Genomic DNA, 16382 nt, shown 5'->3' with positions numbered 1-16382 from the left:
GCCATACTTTGTTATATTAATGTTCTGTTATTCTATGGGTCTGTTTGATTTACCCAAAAATGAAGGACTAGACAACATTAAAAATTAATGTTGTTCGATATTAAAAGTGGTTATGGATCAGTACAAAACAGGGGATAAAGCATCAGACAAAATGCTACCTAGTAAACCAATGGATAACCTTTTTGGTCTCGCTCATTACTGAGAAAACAAAAATGCCCAACCTACTTCCTCATTATCATTAAATGAAGGCCATGGTAGTATGCTGTAGCAGATTTTTGACAAAAATGTTATCTAATGGCCATGGTGTGGCAATGTTGACTTCGAGGCTTCTATTTCCATGGCAGGTATGAAAGTTGAGGCGGAAATAGTTGGCAAATCACCTTACATTGATTGTCTTTGGATGCAGGATTTTGAGAGGGGATTCAATATTTAAGGGGATTTAAAATACTGTGATGAAATATTAGAGAAAGTTACTTTATGTTTAATATGTGCATTTACAATTACTTTAGTTGCATTTTCCTGTAGATTTATTCTGTTACAGAGTATTAGAGTATGTACAAAAGAGTTGCAGTATTCAACTTGACTCTTAGATAAAGGGAGATTGTTGGGAAGTTGTAAGTAAGAAGTCAGTTACAATTTAGTTACAAACAGAAGAGTTACAAACAAGTTGCAGTAACTGTTCTATAAATACATCTTTGTAACACAATATTCAGTGGCCAAATATATTTCTCTTTACTTGATTCTCAAGTTTCTCTTTCTCTCAAACTCTCTCTCGTATCTTCTTTATGATACTGTTTAGTTTCTAATACAGAGTTAGTTAGATTGTCAATTAGGTGGTTAGATGCTGACTTGCCAATGAGTCATACACTTCAGCTGTATAAGGTTACTATAGAAAAATGAACTGTATTTTTCTATATTTTGAAAAAGGTACAATGGTGTGTATAAATAGGGTTACAAGACTGATTCTGTACCCTAATTTAGAGCTAAAAATCAGGAACCAAAATCCCTATAATTGTTGTAACTAAGAAAGGAAAGAAATAATAGTAAATCCTAATTATAGCTGTACAATCAGAATCACATGATTCTGTCTAATTTCCGCAATCATCTACACTCCCCCTCAATCTGGGTGATAGATATCTATCATTCCCAGATTGGTTCTGATGTCCTCATATGAGCGTCTTGGAAGAGCTTTAGTCAGGATGTCTGCTGTTTGGTTACATGATGGAACATGGGTAACAACTATAATGTCTTGGTCAATTTTTTCCTTAATGAAGTGTCTGTCAATCTCTACATGTTTTGTTCAATCATTGTGAACTAGATTTTTGGCCATGCTTATGGTAGCTCTATTGTCATAGAGTATCTTCATTGTAGAGTTGGTGGGAATCCTGATTTCTTCCAACATCCTCTTCAGCCAAATTCCTTCGCAAATGCCATGTGCCATGGCTCTTAGTTCGGCTTCTGCACTACTCCTGGCTACCATGGATTGCTTCTTGCTCCTCCAAGTTACTAGGTTCCCCCACACAAAGGTGCAATAACCAGTAGTTGATTTCCTGTCAGATGCACAACCTGCCCAATCCGAGTCTGTATATACTTCAATGTCCTTGTCTCTTGAAGTAGAGACCTCTGCCTGGGATACCTTTGAGGTATTGTAGGATTCTCCTCATAGCTTTCTCATGAACATCTGTGGGATTTGACATATGGCGACTTGTCATACTTACTGCAAAACCAATGTCTGGCCTGGTATGTGTCAAGTAGATTAATTTTTCAACCAGACTTTGGTACCTGGTTTTATCAGCTGAGGACTATCATCTTCGGAGCTATTCTGGTTGGTTGGTTCTATAGGGGAGTTGGCAGCCTTGCACCCAAGCATCCCTGTTTCTTGAAGTAGATCTAGGGTGTACTTCCTTTGAGACATATAGATCCCATGCTTTGTTCGAGCCACTTCCATCCCAAGAAAGCACTTTAGCTGCCCCAAATTTTTTACCTCAAATTCTCTAGCCAGAAAACTCTTCAAGTGATTGATTTGGTTATGGTCATCTCCCGTGATTACAGTGTCATCCACATAGATGATAAATAGTGTTACCTTCCCTTCCAATGAGTGTTTAACAAACATTGTGTGATCTGACTGACATTGGGTGAAGCCCTCTTTCTTGACAACTCGGGTCAGCCTCTCAAACCAAGCTCTCGGAGATTGCTTAAGACCATACAATGACTTCCAGAGTTTGCATACCTTATTTGAGGTGCTGGCTGCTTCACAACCTGGAGGAATCTGCATGTACACTTCCTCTTCCAACTCACCGTTTAGGAAGGCATTTTTGATATCCAGCTGGTGCAAGGGCCAATCCAGGTTTGCTGCCAAGGGAAAAATAACTTGAACTCAGTTGAGTTTAGCTATTGGTGCAAAGATTTCTTCATAGTCCACCCCATATGATTGGGTGAATCCTTTTGCCACTAACCTGGCTTTGTACCGGTTTATACTACCACCAGCATTGTACTTGATAGTAAAAATCCACTTGCATCCAACTAGTCTCTTTCCTTTAGGTAGAGTAGTGATCTCCCAGGTGTTATTCTTTGCCAATGCTTGAAGCTCTTCATTCACTGCTGCATTCCATTCAGGATGTTGGAAAGCTTCCTGAATGTTTCTTGGGACGTGAGTGCTATCAAGCAATGCTACAAAAGCCTTGTATCCCTGTGATGATTTTCCATAGGACATATTTTTCAGTGGGGTGTTGAGTGCAGGTTCTCACCCCTTTTCTCAAGGCAATAGGCATATCCAAGTTACTTGTATTAGTATGAATGGATTCAGAGATGGGAAAAGAGTTACCTTTGGGAATTTCATTTTTAGGAGCCTGGTCAGATTCATGGCTCTGCATTGGAACTGTGATTGGCTCTACTGCCTTATGGTTTCCCCTTTTTCTAACGTAAACCCTCCAGTTTTGGTCTTGGCTCCTTGGTTGAGCTTCTTCTGGTACCGCAGAAACAGTTTCTGTTGGTACTGCTTATCAGTTTTTTCAATCTCCGGTTCTGCAGGAGTACTTTCTGGAATCTCGAAAGGTGCAGCCATCTCATCCTTTTGAGTCTAAAAGTTGGAATTCTGTCATGTCAGTCAAAACTGGCATCTTCTCCCCCTGAATGCCTACTTTGGGATAGCAAGACTGATGCTCGAAAAATGTCACATCCATTGTATGATAGAATTTTCTGGTTGTGGGAGAGTAGCAATTATACCCCTTTTGGTGAGGTGAGTATCTTAGGAATATGCTTTTGATGGACTTGGGATCAAGTTTACTATGGTGCGGGTCTAGGTTGTGAACAAAAGCTAAACAGCCAAACACTTTCAAGGGAATTGAGGTGAGGATTTTGTTGGTTGGGTAGGTGGTCTGAAGGACTGCATGAGGGGTGTTGAAATTAAGGACACTAGAAGGCATTTTGTTTATGAGATAGGTTGCGGACAATACAGCTTCTTCCCAAAATTGTTTTGGTACATTTGTGGCCAACATCAGTGATCTTGTCACTTCCAGTAGGTGTCTATTTTTTCTCTCTGCCAAACCATTCTGTTGTGGAGTGTCTACACATGAACTCTGATGCACAATTCCATTTTTCTGTAGGTAGGAATTCAGCATGGAATTATAATATTCACGACCGTTATTTGTTCTCAGCACCTTAATGTTGGTTTGGAATTGTGTTTGCACCATTGCATGAAAAATTTCAAATATTCGTGCTACTTCTGACTTTTCCTTAAGAAACACTCGTGTGACTCTTGTGTGGTCATCAATGAACGTCACAAACCATCTAGAGCCGGTAATATTGCTGGCTCTTGGTGGTCCCCATACATCACTATGGATTAGCGAGAATGGTTGGGAAGGTTTGTAAGGTTGTGGGGGGTAAGTGCTCCTGGTACGCTTGGATAATTGACAAGTTTCACAATGAAAATTTCTTAGTCTTTTATTGAATAATGATGGGAACATTTTTTTCAAATACATAAAATTTGGGTAGCCTAATCTATAGTGCCACAACATTACTGCAGGGATTACTCTCTGTATTTCTTCTTGTCATCTGGGCACTTCCATTCTATTTCTTCGTAGGTATCCAATTGCTGCTAGTATCTACTCAAGGTGTTGAAAAATTCAGTGATTGATTTTTCTCCCTGTTTCAGGTCATGGAGTAGGCTCTTGATCTAAAATATGGCAGAAGTGTTGTCAATATTTGAGTATGTCTCCTTCACCGCATCCCATATCTCCTTTGCGGTGTCATAATACATGAAGTTCTCCCCAATTTCATTTGTCATGGTATTGAGAAGCCACGACATCACCAAACTATTTTCCAGTTGCCATTTTTGAAGGTTGGGATCCCCCTTTTCTGGTTGTTTGGGGTCGCCCAAGATATACCTTTCCTTTCCTTTTCCTTGGAGGAAGATGCAAACTGACCTCTCCCATTGGATGAAGTTTGGGCCATTCAGTTTGTGGCCTGTGATAGGGAGAGTAATCCCTTCAGGTGAGCTGGTTAGCAGCATGCCAATCTCCCCTTTGGTTGTGTTTTCTGTTTTCTCCCTTTCCTTGGTAGGGCTGGCGCTAGGTTCAGGGAAGTATCAGATCAAGCTCTGATACCATATAGAAAAATGAACTGTATTTTTTTATATTTTGAAAAAGGTATAATGGTGTGTATAAATAGGGTTACAAGACTGATTCTGTACCCTAATTTAGAGCTAAAAATCAGGAACCAAAATCCCTATAATTGTTGTAACTAAGAAAGGAAAGAAATAATAGCAAATCCTAATTATAGCTGTACAATCAGGATTGCATGATTCTGTCTAATTTCCGCAATCATCTACAGTTACCCTCTTTGTACATTGTACTACTGAAATGATTGACAAACATTTCAGTTTAATTCTGCTGAACTTTTCACTTTATCCAATTCTCTGTATTCTATTATGGTATCATGAGCTTTTAATCTATCCAAACCATGACTTCTCTGCAAAATTCTTTGTTCAATTCTAGAGTTCGTGTAGTATTAGAGTAGTAGAAAGGGAGGTGCAGTATTCAGCTGCACACTCACTTAACTATGACTGTTACCATGTTAGTTCTTAGTTAGTTATGACAGTTACTACATTAGTTAAGTGTCAATGTTAGTTAAGACTTTGTTAGAAGGTTAGTTAGTAAAAACTAACTGTTCTAGAACTCTATATATACTTCTCTTTGTAACAGAGATCAGTTGCCCAATCATAATAACATTTTCTGATTCTGTAAGTTCTTTCTCTTTTTTTCTCTTTATCTCATCTTCTTCTTCTTCACTTCTGTTAAGAACTCTTTTATGGTATCTAGAGCTTGGTGACGATCATCAATGGCGTCTCAAGAGAATGCGTTGCTTTCTGCTTCTTCGTTTCCGAATTCAATTTCTCACAAGCTTGATGATTCAATTTTTCTGCTCTGGCGACAACAAGTTGAACCAGTTATCAAGTCCCATCGACTTCAGCGATTCGCCGCGAATCCCTAGATTACGCTCCACTTTCTCTCTGAAGATGATTGTGACACTGGCATTGAGAATCCAGCATATGAAAGTTGGTAGCAACAGGATCAGGTGCTCCTCACATGGCTTCAATCGACTCTCTCTATGTCGATTTTATCGCGAGTTCTAGGATGCACCGATTCCTATGAGGTTTGGGAATGCATTCACGATTATTTCCACAAGAAAAACAATAGCCACAGCTTGTCAACTTCGCACTCAGCTTCGTGCTACGACACTTGCAGGCAAATCAATGCTTGAATTTCTGTCGCAAATTCTAGCAATTTCTGATTCTCTTGTTTCTATTGGAAGCCCAGTTATGCTTCAAGCGCATATTGATTCTATTCTTAAAGGTCTTTCCCCGGATTATCATCTGATTGTTGCAATCATTGAAAGCAAATTTGAACCCCAGCCTATTGATCAAGTTGAGGCGCTTGTATTGGCTCATGATCTTGAATAAGTTCAAGCAGTCTTCCTCTGATTTGCCTTCAATCAATCTCACTCAGGTGTCAAACAAACAGGATCCAAAAAGCTTCTACAATTTTCGAGGCAGTTCTAGCCGTGGAGGTAGCTATAGTGGCAGTTTTAACTGTAGTGGTGATGGTGGTGCCAGTGGTCGTGCCGGTAGTGGCAGTGGCCTTGGTCGTGGTGCCGGTCACTTCACTAATTTCCAATTTCAGGTCTGGAAAGAAAACACAGACATATAGTTGAGTTAGGTCTTACCTTACTTCATCATGCTACTTTACCTCTCAAGTTTTGGGATTCTGCTTTTTGCACAACTGTCTACTTGATAAATAGATTACCTACAACATCCCTTAAGTTTGAAATACCTTATCATGTGCTGTTTCAAAAGCTTCCTGATTACAGTTTTCTCAAAACCTTTGGGTGTTCTTGCTTTCCCTTACTCAGACCTTATAACAACCATAAATTAGACTTTAGGTCTCATGAATGTATCTTCTTGGGGTATTCTACATCTCATAAAGGGTATAAATGTCTGTCTCCCTCAAGAAGAGTTTATATCTCTAAGGATGTGATATTCAATGATTCAAAGTTTCCTTCTGCTGACCTTTTTGAGTCCTCCTCTCTTTCTAGTCAGTCTAACTCTTCCTTAACTCAGCATTACTTTCCTCCTATTCCTATTATACAACCCTCAAATATCCCACAACCTACCTCAAATAATCCTCAGCCTAATTCTGATTTTATTCAGACAATGGTTTGAAAGGCTTCAGACTACCTTACTTCAGTTTGGGTTTGTGGCAAGTAAATGTGATCCCTCTTTATTCATTTACAAGACCAAATTCTACATTTTATATCTCCTTGTGTATGTTGATGACATTATAATTATTGGCAGTTCTATTCCTTTAATTCAGCACCTTACCTTTGATGAAATCCCTTAGCAACTAGTCTAGCTTTGTACTTATTGATTGAACCATCAGTATTTTCTTTATTCTAAAGACCCACTTGCATCCAATAGCTTGTCTACCAGCTGGTAATGGAAAGTTCTGTTCCTCATTAGAGCATTATACTCCTGCATAGCTGCAAACCATTCTGAACTTTCCAGGACCTGCTTTACCCGTTTAGGTTCAGAATGAGTAAGAAACAATGAAGGATGCAGCCTAGGATTGTGTATTCCAGATTTAGGCCTAGTTTGCATAGGATGAGTGTTAATGGGAACTAGAGTTGATGCAGACACAGATTCACTATGAGACATAGTATTTGATGATTGAGGATGAGTGGGAGAAGGTGCAGTTGGTATAGATTCACTAGATGACACTATATTGGATGATTGAGGATGAGGGGATGTGGATTCAGATGAGGTTTGATTTAAGGCAGTAGCAGAGAAACCAGAAGGAACAGATGGAGCTGAAAGGGAATTAGAGGAAGGTATTTGGGAAAGTGAAGGTGTAGAGGCTGAAACAGGAGGGGATAGGTCAGGATTGAGACTGAAATAGGAAGTGATATTCTGTGTTGAACTGGAGGAAGAGGAAAACAAATCTAAATATGGAAACCTCAACTCATTAAACAAAACATCCTTAGAAATATAAATTCTATCAGTTGAAGACGGACATTTGTAGCCTTTATGTGAAGAGGAGTACCCCAAGAAAACACACTCTTGAGACCTGAAATCTAATTTGTGAGCATGATAGGGTTTCAACACAGGAAAGCATGCACAGCCAAATGTTTTAAGTGAAAATCAGGCTCTTTGTTAAAAAAAGTGACAAATGGAATAGCAAAGTTGAGTGATGCAGCAGGTAACCTATTAATCAAATAGACTACAATGACAAAAGCATAATCCCAAAACTGTAGAGGTAGAGTTGCATGATGAAGTAATGTGAGTCCTAGATCAACTATATGCCTATGCTTCCTTTCAACTACACCATTTTGATGATGAGTGTGTGGGCAGATTAACCTATGCAAAATGCCATAGGAAGCTAATAAAGTAGAAAAAGGTCTATATTCACCACCCCAATCTATGGAGTGAAAACACCCATTGTTGTTGATAGCTAAGGTGACCCCCAGAATTGTTCATATAGGGATCACAAGCTCTTGATACCGCGAGAATTTTAGAGAGAAAAGTTAGAGGAAAATTTTGTGTTTGATTGAATGAATTAGTTACATTGTTCAGTTACAGCCTTATTAATACAAGGATACATGTAACTAATCCTAACTAACTAGTGACAACTGTCAGTTGATAGTTGGCACATTTCAATAGTAGAGTAATATACGCATACAGTCTTGTTCACCTAAATTCTAATTCTCTCAAATTTGATGTTTTTTATTTATTGTTCTGAGTATGAACTAGCTTTCAATGTACTTGTATATATAGTTTTTTTTAGTTTATTTCGAGTTTAAAACATTTTATTGATACCTGTTGAGATATGATTTTGATATCATGTGTTTCCTTATTTATGTTATTGTTTCAGTTTCCTAGTTACTAGTTTTATGTAATCGATTCTGATTATAAATAAAGAGCTGAGGAGTCATTCTCCTCAAGCATTCAGATCATTCCTAGTCTGATATTCACGTATTCAATACCATTATTATAAATACAATTACATTTTACTTGTGGCTTGATGTCTCATGTGTCATATACTGGTACTTCTATATTCTTTTCATTTGCATAGAAAAGTATTAAATTTCTGTGTTTTGCCCTTTTTTACTATTCGAAAAAACTTAGATACAGTTCCTTGTGTGCTTTTGGCTCTCTTCTCCAATCAGGATTGAAGCCTCAGCTTGATAACCCATGCCCACCTTTAATGCAAATCTTTATTACGCAATTTATTGAGATAAAATCCAATTTTGATTGGAGAAGAACACCAACAACACCTAAACTGTATCTAATTTTTTCCCTTTTATTGTAAATATTATTTTTACTCAATATTAATGAGTGTAGGCAATGTTATTTCTGAGTCATGATTTCTTCCAACTATTTTGGGTAGTGATAAAATTTATGCAAAATTTTTAAGGTTCTGGATGAGGGTCTTCGGGCAGTCTCTGGATTTCAAGGAACAGAAGATCTTTCAGATGATAAATTGATGGATATTCCTTTTGCATCTGATTGCATTAGGATGAAGAAAGTGTCATCTGCTCCATCATATGAGCTAGAGTGCAAAGATGATGTTATAGTCAACTTTGAATCTTGTGGATCAGGAAGTCAGCAGTGGTGTGAGGCAATTGAGAAGCATATGCCTCTTATTTTGTGTCACTCTTCAGCAATGGTGAGAATTTTCATTTTTTTTAAATTCATTCTTTTTCTATTTTATTGAAGAGAATAATAATATCATGGAATGAATGAGTTATGCATCTTTAATGAATGTGGCCCTCTTTCTGTTTTTCCTTGGAAGGTGAGAGCTGCATCAGTTACTTGTTTTGCGGGTATGACTTCTTCTGTATTCATTTGTTTTTCTAAAGAGAAACAGGACTTCATATTGTCTTCTTTAGTAAGTATCGATACCATTCATGCTCAATGTTGTCTGATTCTAGTATTGTACTGATTTGACTAACTTGCTAAAATTTTGTAGGTGCATGCTGCTGTACATGATAATGTGCCATCGGTGAGATCTGCTGCTTGTCGAGCCATTGGTATCATTTCATGTTTTCCACAAGTGTGTCAGAGGTTATACTAAAACTTGTACTATCATTATTATGATTTCTTTTTTAAATGTGTTCGATAGTAAAACTAAAAGGTTCTATAATCTCTATAGTGCAGAGGTACTTGACAAGTTTATCCATGCTGTTGAGATTAACACTCGCGATGCCCTAATCTCAGTAAGTTGGGCGTTAGTTTCTGACTCCATACATTCCTATACACTTTTCTGTACTTGAGTAGTAATTCATTGTTTTCATTATATCAGGTTAGGATAACGGCTTCATGGGCATTGGCAAATATATGTGATGCTATTTGTCACTCTGATAGAATACTCCCCTATGGGCAAATGGGTGAGCTCAATTTGATTTCCATAATTGAATGGTCAACTATTTGGTGACAAGACAAATTTTCAAAGTTCTTCTCTTCTGTAATCTCTTTATTTGCTTCCTTTTTTAATTTTCTTTTATATAGGTTCAAACTCCAATACCCAGGTGATTGTATCATTGAGTGAATGTGCTTTGCATCTTACTAAGGATGGAGACAAGGTAGTTTTTATTTTTGTTTATGTATTTCTTTCAATTTGTATATTCTGTATTGATTAAAATTTCATTGTTGAGAAGAAAGGAACAACTAAATGTCATTGTACACAGTGTAGTGTATTATTGATAACATGGATAATAATTACAGAGAAAATAATTGCCTAATTACTATAATTATGTAAATCCTACAATTTCCACCTAATTACCATAATTAAGGATTGCCTAATTACCATATTTTCAATAAACTGAGAGAAAAACAGAGAAGAAAAAGGAGGAGAACAAAACTGATTCTATTGATCTGAAAAGTTAGAGGTAATTACAATCCAGGTATTTATAAACCTCTATACAATAAAACTAACGATAACTAACTCTAACAGAAAGCTAACTAACTGATCCTATTGAGGTGCAGTTAGAAAAAAGCCTTTGTACTCTCCGAATTACTAACTAACATGAAATGGGAGAAGAGAGAGAGAGAGCAAGAGTGAGAGAGAGTGGTACCAAGAAGAGAGCGGAGAGAGAGGGAGAGGGTGCGAGATAGGAAGGACCCATGTTTGAATATCGTCGGACAAAGGATAGGAGACCAACAACGCTACATGCGAGCTAATTGGAGAGATCACCGGAATATCTCCTCATTTTATTTCACTCGTTTCTCTGAAGACACAACGGAGGAGGAGCTTTGGCAGCATTTCAAGAAAGCGGGCAATGTTAGGGAGATTTTTATTTCAAAGAAAAGGAACAGAAATGGGAGAAGATATGGTTTTGTAAGATTCATTGGAGTGGATAATGTGCAACAATTAGAAAGGAGACTGGACAATATAGTCCTGGGAGGGCTAAAGCTGTATGTTAACAATCCAAAATATGAAAGAAGCAAGGGAGGAGCACAACAATCAGCAACAGGGGGTCGACAATACACTAGCCGTGATGATCAGGGACACAGAGACACTTATGAGGCAGCCACGCACACATCGATCTCGGGTCTGAGACGCGGATCGTTTGCAGAGGTGGTGGCGCGGCGGCATCCAAGAACAACCATTGTGACGCTGTCAGCAGCTGTGGGCAACACCTCAACATCAGAAGTGACTCTCGACATTCCTAGGCCAAGGCCGAAATGGCTTCAAGATGACTGGGTGGGAAGACTCAAAAACATAGCAACGCTGGACAGAGTACAGGAGGACATGCTCTGGGACTGGGGAGTGAATATAGTGCCGAAATACATCGGCGATGACATGGTACTTCTTCTTGGCCTCACAGAAGGCAAGGCACGACAAATGATGGAGAATGACACGTCATTGTTCTACTCGGTGGAGAGGTGGAACAGGGAGATGCGTGCGGGCTCTAGACTAACATGGCTGCAATGTTGGGGAGTGCCACTAATGGCATGGGATTCGGAAAATCTGAAGAAAATCCTGGCCGGCATAGGTGACGTTGTGGAAGTTGACGACGAACTGGAGGAGTCTCGTAAAATGGATAGGGTAAGGATCCTGGTTAAAACACCGTGGAAGCCGATGATACAACATACGGTAAGAGTACACATCGAAGGGGAGGTATTCCCAGTTTACGTCATAGAAGAAAGCGGATGCTATCCTCATAGGTGCCGATGCAGGCCGACCACGATGTACGGCTCATCGGATGACATCTGCTCGGAGGAAAGTGCACTGGGATCGCTGTCGGAGTTTACGCATCTGGTGATAGATGGAGCAAGCCGACAACAGGTGGTGACGGAGGAATGGAGAGTCACGGTGGAGGAGCAAAAGCCGGCGGAAGAGGGCGACATGCTGGGAGCGGGGGAACCGAAATGCAATCAGGCATTACCTGGCGGTCGCGACACACAGTGCGACCCCCTGGTTAATCCTTTGGACCAGGGGATAAAGGTCAGGAGCCGTTGCAATGATTGCGACGCAGGCCCATACGCAAACAAAAGACAGAATGAAGCGGGAGAAGAGATCAAAGCAGGAGTTGAGGATGCAGATAGGTACGAGAAAAGGAAAGAAGGAGTCAACGGGTTTTGTACCCCTGACAGGAAGAGAGAAGAGAAGCATGAAAAGGGAAGTATCAGGGCAGATGGGAGTGGGTCAGACTTTGAAGATGCTGACTCTCACCAAACTCACGCACGTGACAAGGAGCAGGTGGAGTTAGATGGGCTGATTTTACTTCCCTACACCCCCAGTGTTTTAAAAACCCACCACGGAAGTAATAAAATAGAGGCCCACTCAAACCAAAAACACCCACTCAGTGTGTATGCTAGGAAAAAGTGGCGTAAAAAGCAGCCCATGGAAAGTGGAGTGCAGAGAATCACCAGTGACAGTTTGGAATATGAAAATGCATCAATTCAACAGGAATTAAATAGCGAAGACCATAACCAAGAAAATATTCAGAATTTGGACTCGTGTCATGATGACGTGGGCCAAGTTATGAAGCAGGATGAAATGCAAGATAATAATAATAACTCTAAGGAGGCAAAAATAATATGGCGCTGGCGAAGGAACTAGGAGTAACAAGATGGAATGACAATATAAAGCAGGTGCAGCAAATGGTTGAAATGGAAGAAAGGGATATTAAAGAGTCAGAGAAATTGGGAGGGATGAGGAAGAGTCAATGAATATTATCACATATAACGCAAGAGGTCTAGGGAAGGGGGTTAAATGGCCAGCAATTAGGAGAATGGTCAATAAACATCATGTTGACATGTTATTCATTCAGGAATCAAAAAAGGAGATGGTAGATAGATCCTTATGTCAAGCTTTATGGGGGGATTCTGAAGTTCAATGGGAAGCTCAGCCAGCAACTAACACTGCTGGTGGTATTTTATGTTTGTGGAGTGAAAAATCTTTCAGATTGGAAAGGAAGAACAGCGGGTCTGGATATATAATGTTATCAGGAAAGTGGATCAAGGAGGACCTATCATTGAATATTGTCAATATTTATTCCCCTTGTGATATTCAACGCAAACATGTGTTATGGGAAACTATTCTGCAGCTGAAAAATCACAACCAGAGCGGTTTATGGTGCATCCTTGGGGATTTTAATAGCATCAGAAATTCCTCAGAGAGAGCTGGAGTCTGTCACAGGGTTTTGGAGGATGGAGGGTCTAGGGAATTCAATGCTTGGATTGAAGAGTTGGAGGTAGTGGAACCAGCTTGGGTGGGCAGCAAGTTCACTTGGGTTAGACCAAATGGTTTATCTAGAAGTAAGCTAGATAGGTTCCTGATATCTGTGGATTGGCTTACAAGGTGGCCTGATACAACTCAACATACACTAGAGAGAAACTTCTCCGACCATTGCCCGATTCTGCTCAAATAGAGAAGATCTGATTGGGGACCTAAGCCTTTCAAAATAATGGAGTGTTGGCTATCAGATGCTTCCTTCATGAAAGCTGTGGTGAAAAGTTGGACATCTAACCAGCTAAGTGGGTGGGGAGGGTACGTCTTAAAAACGAAAATAAAAGCACTCAAGACCAGGTTGAGGGAGTGGAATAGAGAACATTTTGGGGATACACTCAAGAAATATCAGAAGATTGAGCAAGAGTTGAACAAGCTGGAGGAGATCACTTCTGATAGACAACTATCTCAACAAGAGACATTAATCAGGAAACAGCTTCAGGAGGATTTATGGAAAGAGGCTCAATCCCATGAGTCGTTGCTAAGGCAAAAGGCAAGATCCAGGTGGATCAATGAAGGAGATTGTAATTCTAGGTATTTCCACATGCTGATCAATGCTCGTAGAAGACACAACTGCTTGCAAGGATTGCTGATTGAAGGGTCTTGGGTGGAAGAGCCGGCAATAGTCAAAGAGGCAGTCAGGTCGTTCTTCGAACAGCGTTTCAAAGAAACAGAGCATAACAAACCTACACTAGATGGGATACAATTTCAAACAATTGATAGCCTGCAAAATGAGATTTTGGTGAGGCGATTTCAGGAGGCTGAGTTGAAGGAAGCAGTGTGGGATTGTGGGAGTGACAAGAGCCCGGGGCCAGATGGTTTGTCTTTCAAATTCATCAAACAATTTTGGCCTATTTTTAAGCCCGATGTTCTGCGGTTCCTAGATGAATTTCATGTAAATGGAACTTTTCCGAGAGGTTTAAATGCATCATTCATAAATTAATTCCCAAGGTCTTGGATCCGCAATTGCTGAATGAGTATAGACCTATCTCATTGATAGGGTGCATCTATAAGATAGTTGCAAAGGTGCTGGCAAACAGACTAAAGAATGTAATGCCTTTCATCATTCATGAAAGGCAGTCAGCGTTTATAGAAGGCAGGCACATGTTGTACAGTGCGTTGATTGCGAATGAGGTGATTGATGAAGCTAAAAGATGTCATAAACCTTGCATGATCTTCAAAGTGGACTATGAGAAGGCGTATGACTCTGTTTGCTGGAATTTCCTGATTTATATGATGAGGCGTATGGGCTTTTGCACCAAATGGATCAGGTGGATGGAGGGATATCTAAAGTCAGAAACAGTTTCGGTGCTGGTCAACGGTAGCCCTTCAACAGAATTCTTGCCTCAGAGAGGGCTCAAGCAAGGAGACCCACTATCACCTCTACTGTTTAACATAGTTGCGGAGGCTTTGAATGGTATTATGACTTAGGCGTTAGAGAAGGGGCTGTTTAAGGGATTTTTGTGTGGCAAGAACAAGGTGGAAATTAGTCTCCTTCAATATGCGGATGATACTATTTTCTTTGGAGAAGCATCAATGGCAAATGTCAGAGCTATCAAAGCAATGTTGAGGGTGTTTGAGCTAGCATCGGGGCTCAAAATCAATTTTGCTAAAAGTGGATTTGGTGCCTTCGGAGTAATGGAGTCATGGCAAAGCGAGGCAGCTGATTACCTCAATTGTAGCTCGTTGACACTCCCTTTCATATAACTAGTGAAGTGGAAACAGAGAAATTTGTCGTTCGGGAGAAGAGTGACTCTTCTAAAATCAGTGCTAACATCTATTCCTATTTACTTTCTCTCTTTTTTACAGGGTTCCTCAGAAGGTGGTGGATAAGTTAGTAAGAATTCAGAGGAATTTTCTATGGGGCGGTGATCAGCAGCAAAGGAAAATTGCTTGGGTCAAGTGGGAGACGGTATGCATGCCAAAGGAAGCCGGGGGTTTGGGAGTCAAAGACATTAATTACTTTAACTTATCTTTACTGGGTAAGTGGAATTGGAACCTATTTCAGCGACCGGGAGAGTTGTGGGCTAGGGTGCTGGACTCGAAATATGGTGGGTGGAGAGGCCTAAGTGAAGGGAGTAGAGCACATGCAAAATCTATATGGTGGAGGGACCTAAAGCTCGTGGTTCAACATCCACAACATGGTGTGATAATCAGCAACTCAACAATGTGGAAGGTGGGCTGTGGGGACAGGTTTAAATTTTGGGAGGATGCATGGATGGGTGGGGAAGAATCGCTGCTAGCAAGGTACCCTAGGTTGTATAGTATATCTTCACAGCAAATGGGGGCCTTCAGAGATAATGGATGGGAATGGGATTTCAGATGGAGGAGACCTATGTTCGATAATGAAGTAGATATGGCGACCTCTTTCCTAAGGGAGGTTGAGTGTCTCAGGAATCAAGCTCAACATGGTGACCAGTGGGTGTGGAAGGCAGATCCGAGTGGCCAATACACGGCCAAATCTGCCTATTGCACTCTACGGGAGGAGGAGGTTGAGGGGAACCTGATTCCTCCAAAAATTTCAGTATTTGCATGGAGACTCATAAGAGATAGGCTCCTGACGAGGTCAAATTTGCGGAGGAGGCAAATTGAGGTAGACGACTCAAGGTGCCCTTTCTGCAGATCTGAGGAGGAAAGCGCAGCACACTTATTCTTCCATTGTAATAAAATATCTCCAGTTTGGTGGGAATCAATGTCGTGGGTGAGTCTTACGGGGGCTTTCCCATATCACCCAAGGCAACATTTTCTTTACCACATACATGGAGTGACAGATGGAAAGAGGTCAACTAGATGGAAATGGTGGTGGCTTGCATTGACTTGAACCATTTGGAAGCAAAGAAATGACATCATATTCTCCAATGGGAAGTTCAATGCTAACAGAATATTAGATGATGCAATCTTCTTGTTATGGACATGGCTCACACATTTGGAGAAGGATTTCGGTATCCATTTCAACCAATGGTCATCCAATATCAGAGCAGGATTTTCTAATAGTATAGGATAGCATACTCAAGCAAACAATTGCATTATCTTTATTTTCTCAGCATTGGTTCAAATACTGCATAGGGACCAATCCTGAGTTGTCTATTGTATTTT

The 16382-nt window shown here is 40.1% G+C and overlaps 1 protein-coding gene across 3 annotated transcripts in view; it reads left to right on the top strand.

Moving 5' to 3' along the window:
* The window catches only part of LOC100778359 (HEAT repeat-containing protein 6), a 91648-nt gene that overhangs the window by 61564 nt on the left and 13702 nt on the right, over positions 1–16382 (top strand). For all 3 annotated transcript variants that reach the window (XM_006581858.3, XM_041016580.1, XM_041016579.1), the window contains exons 16-21: positions 8967–9218; positions 9345–9440; positions 9522–9616; positions 9705–9768; positions 9855–9939; positions 10061–10134. In XM_006581858.3, the coding sequence (XP_006581921.1) occupies positions 8967–9218; positions 9345–9440; positions 9522–9616; positions 9705–9768; positions 9855–9939; positions 10061–10134 (666 nt within the window). The remainder of the gene's footprint in view (positions 1–8966; positions 9219–9344; positions 9441–9521; positions 9617–9704; positions 9769–9854; positions 9940–10060; positions 10135–16382) is intronic.

The sequence above is a fragment of the Glycine max genome, chromosome 6 (genome assembly GCF_000004515.6).
Source record: "Glycine max cultivar Williams 82 chromosome 6, Glycine_max_v4.0, whole genome shotgun sequence".
NCBI classification, from domain to species: domain Eukaryota; kingdom Viridiplantae; phylum Streptophyta; class Magnoliopsida; order Fabales; family Fabaceae; genus Glycine; species Glycine max.
Note: the sequence above shows the minus strand (reverse complement) of the source record. Positions and strands in the feature narration are given on the sequence as shown.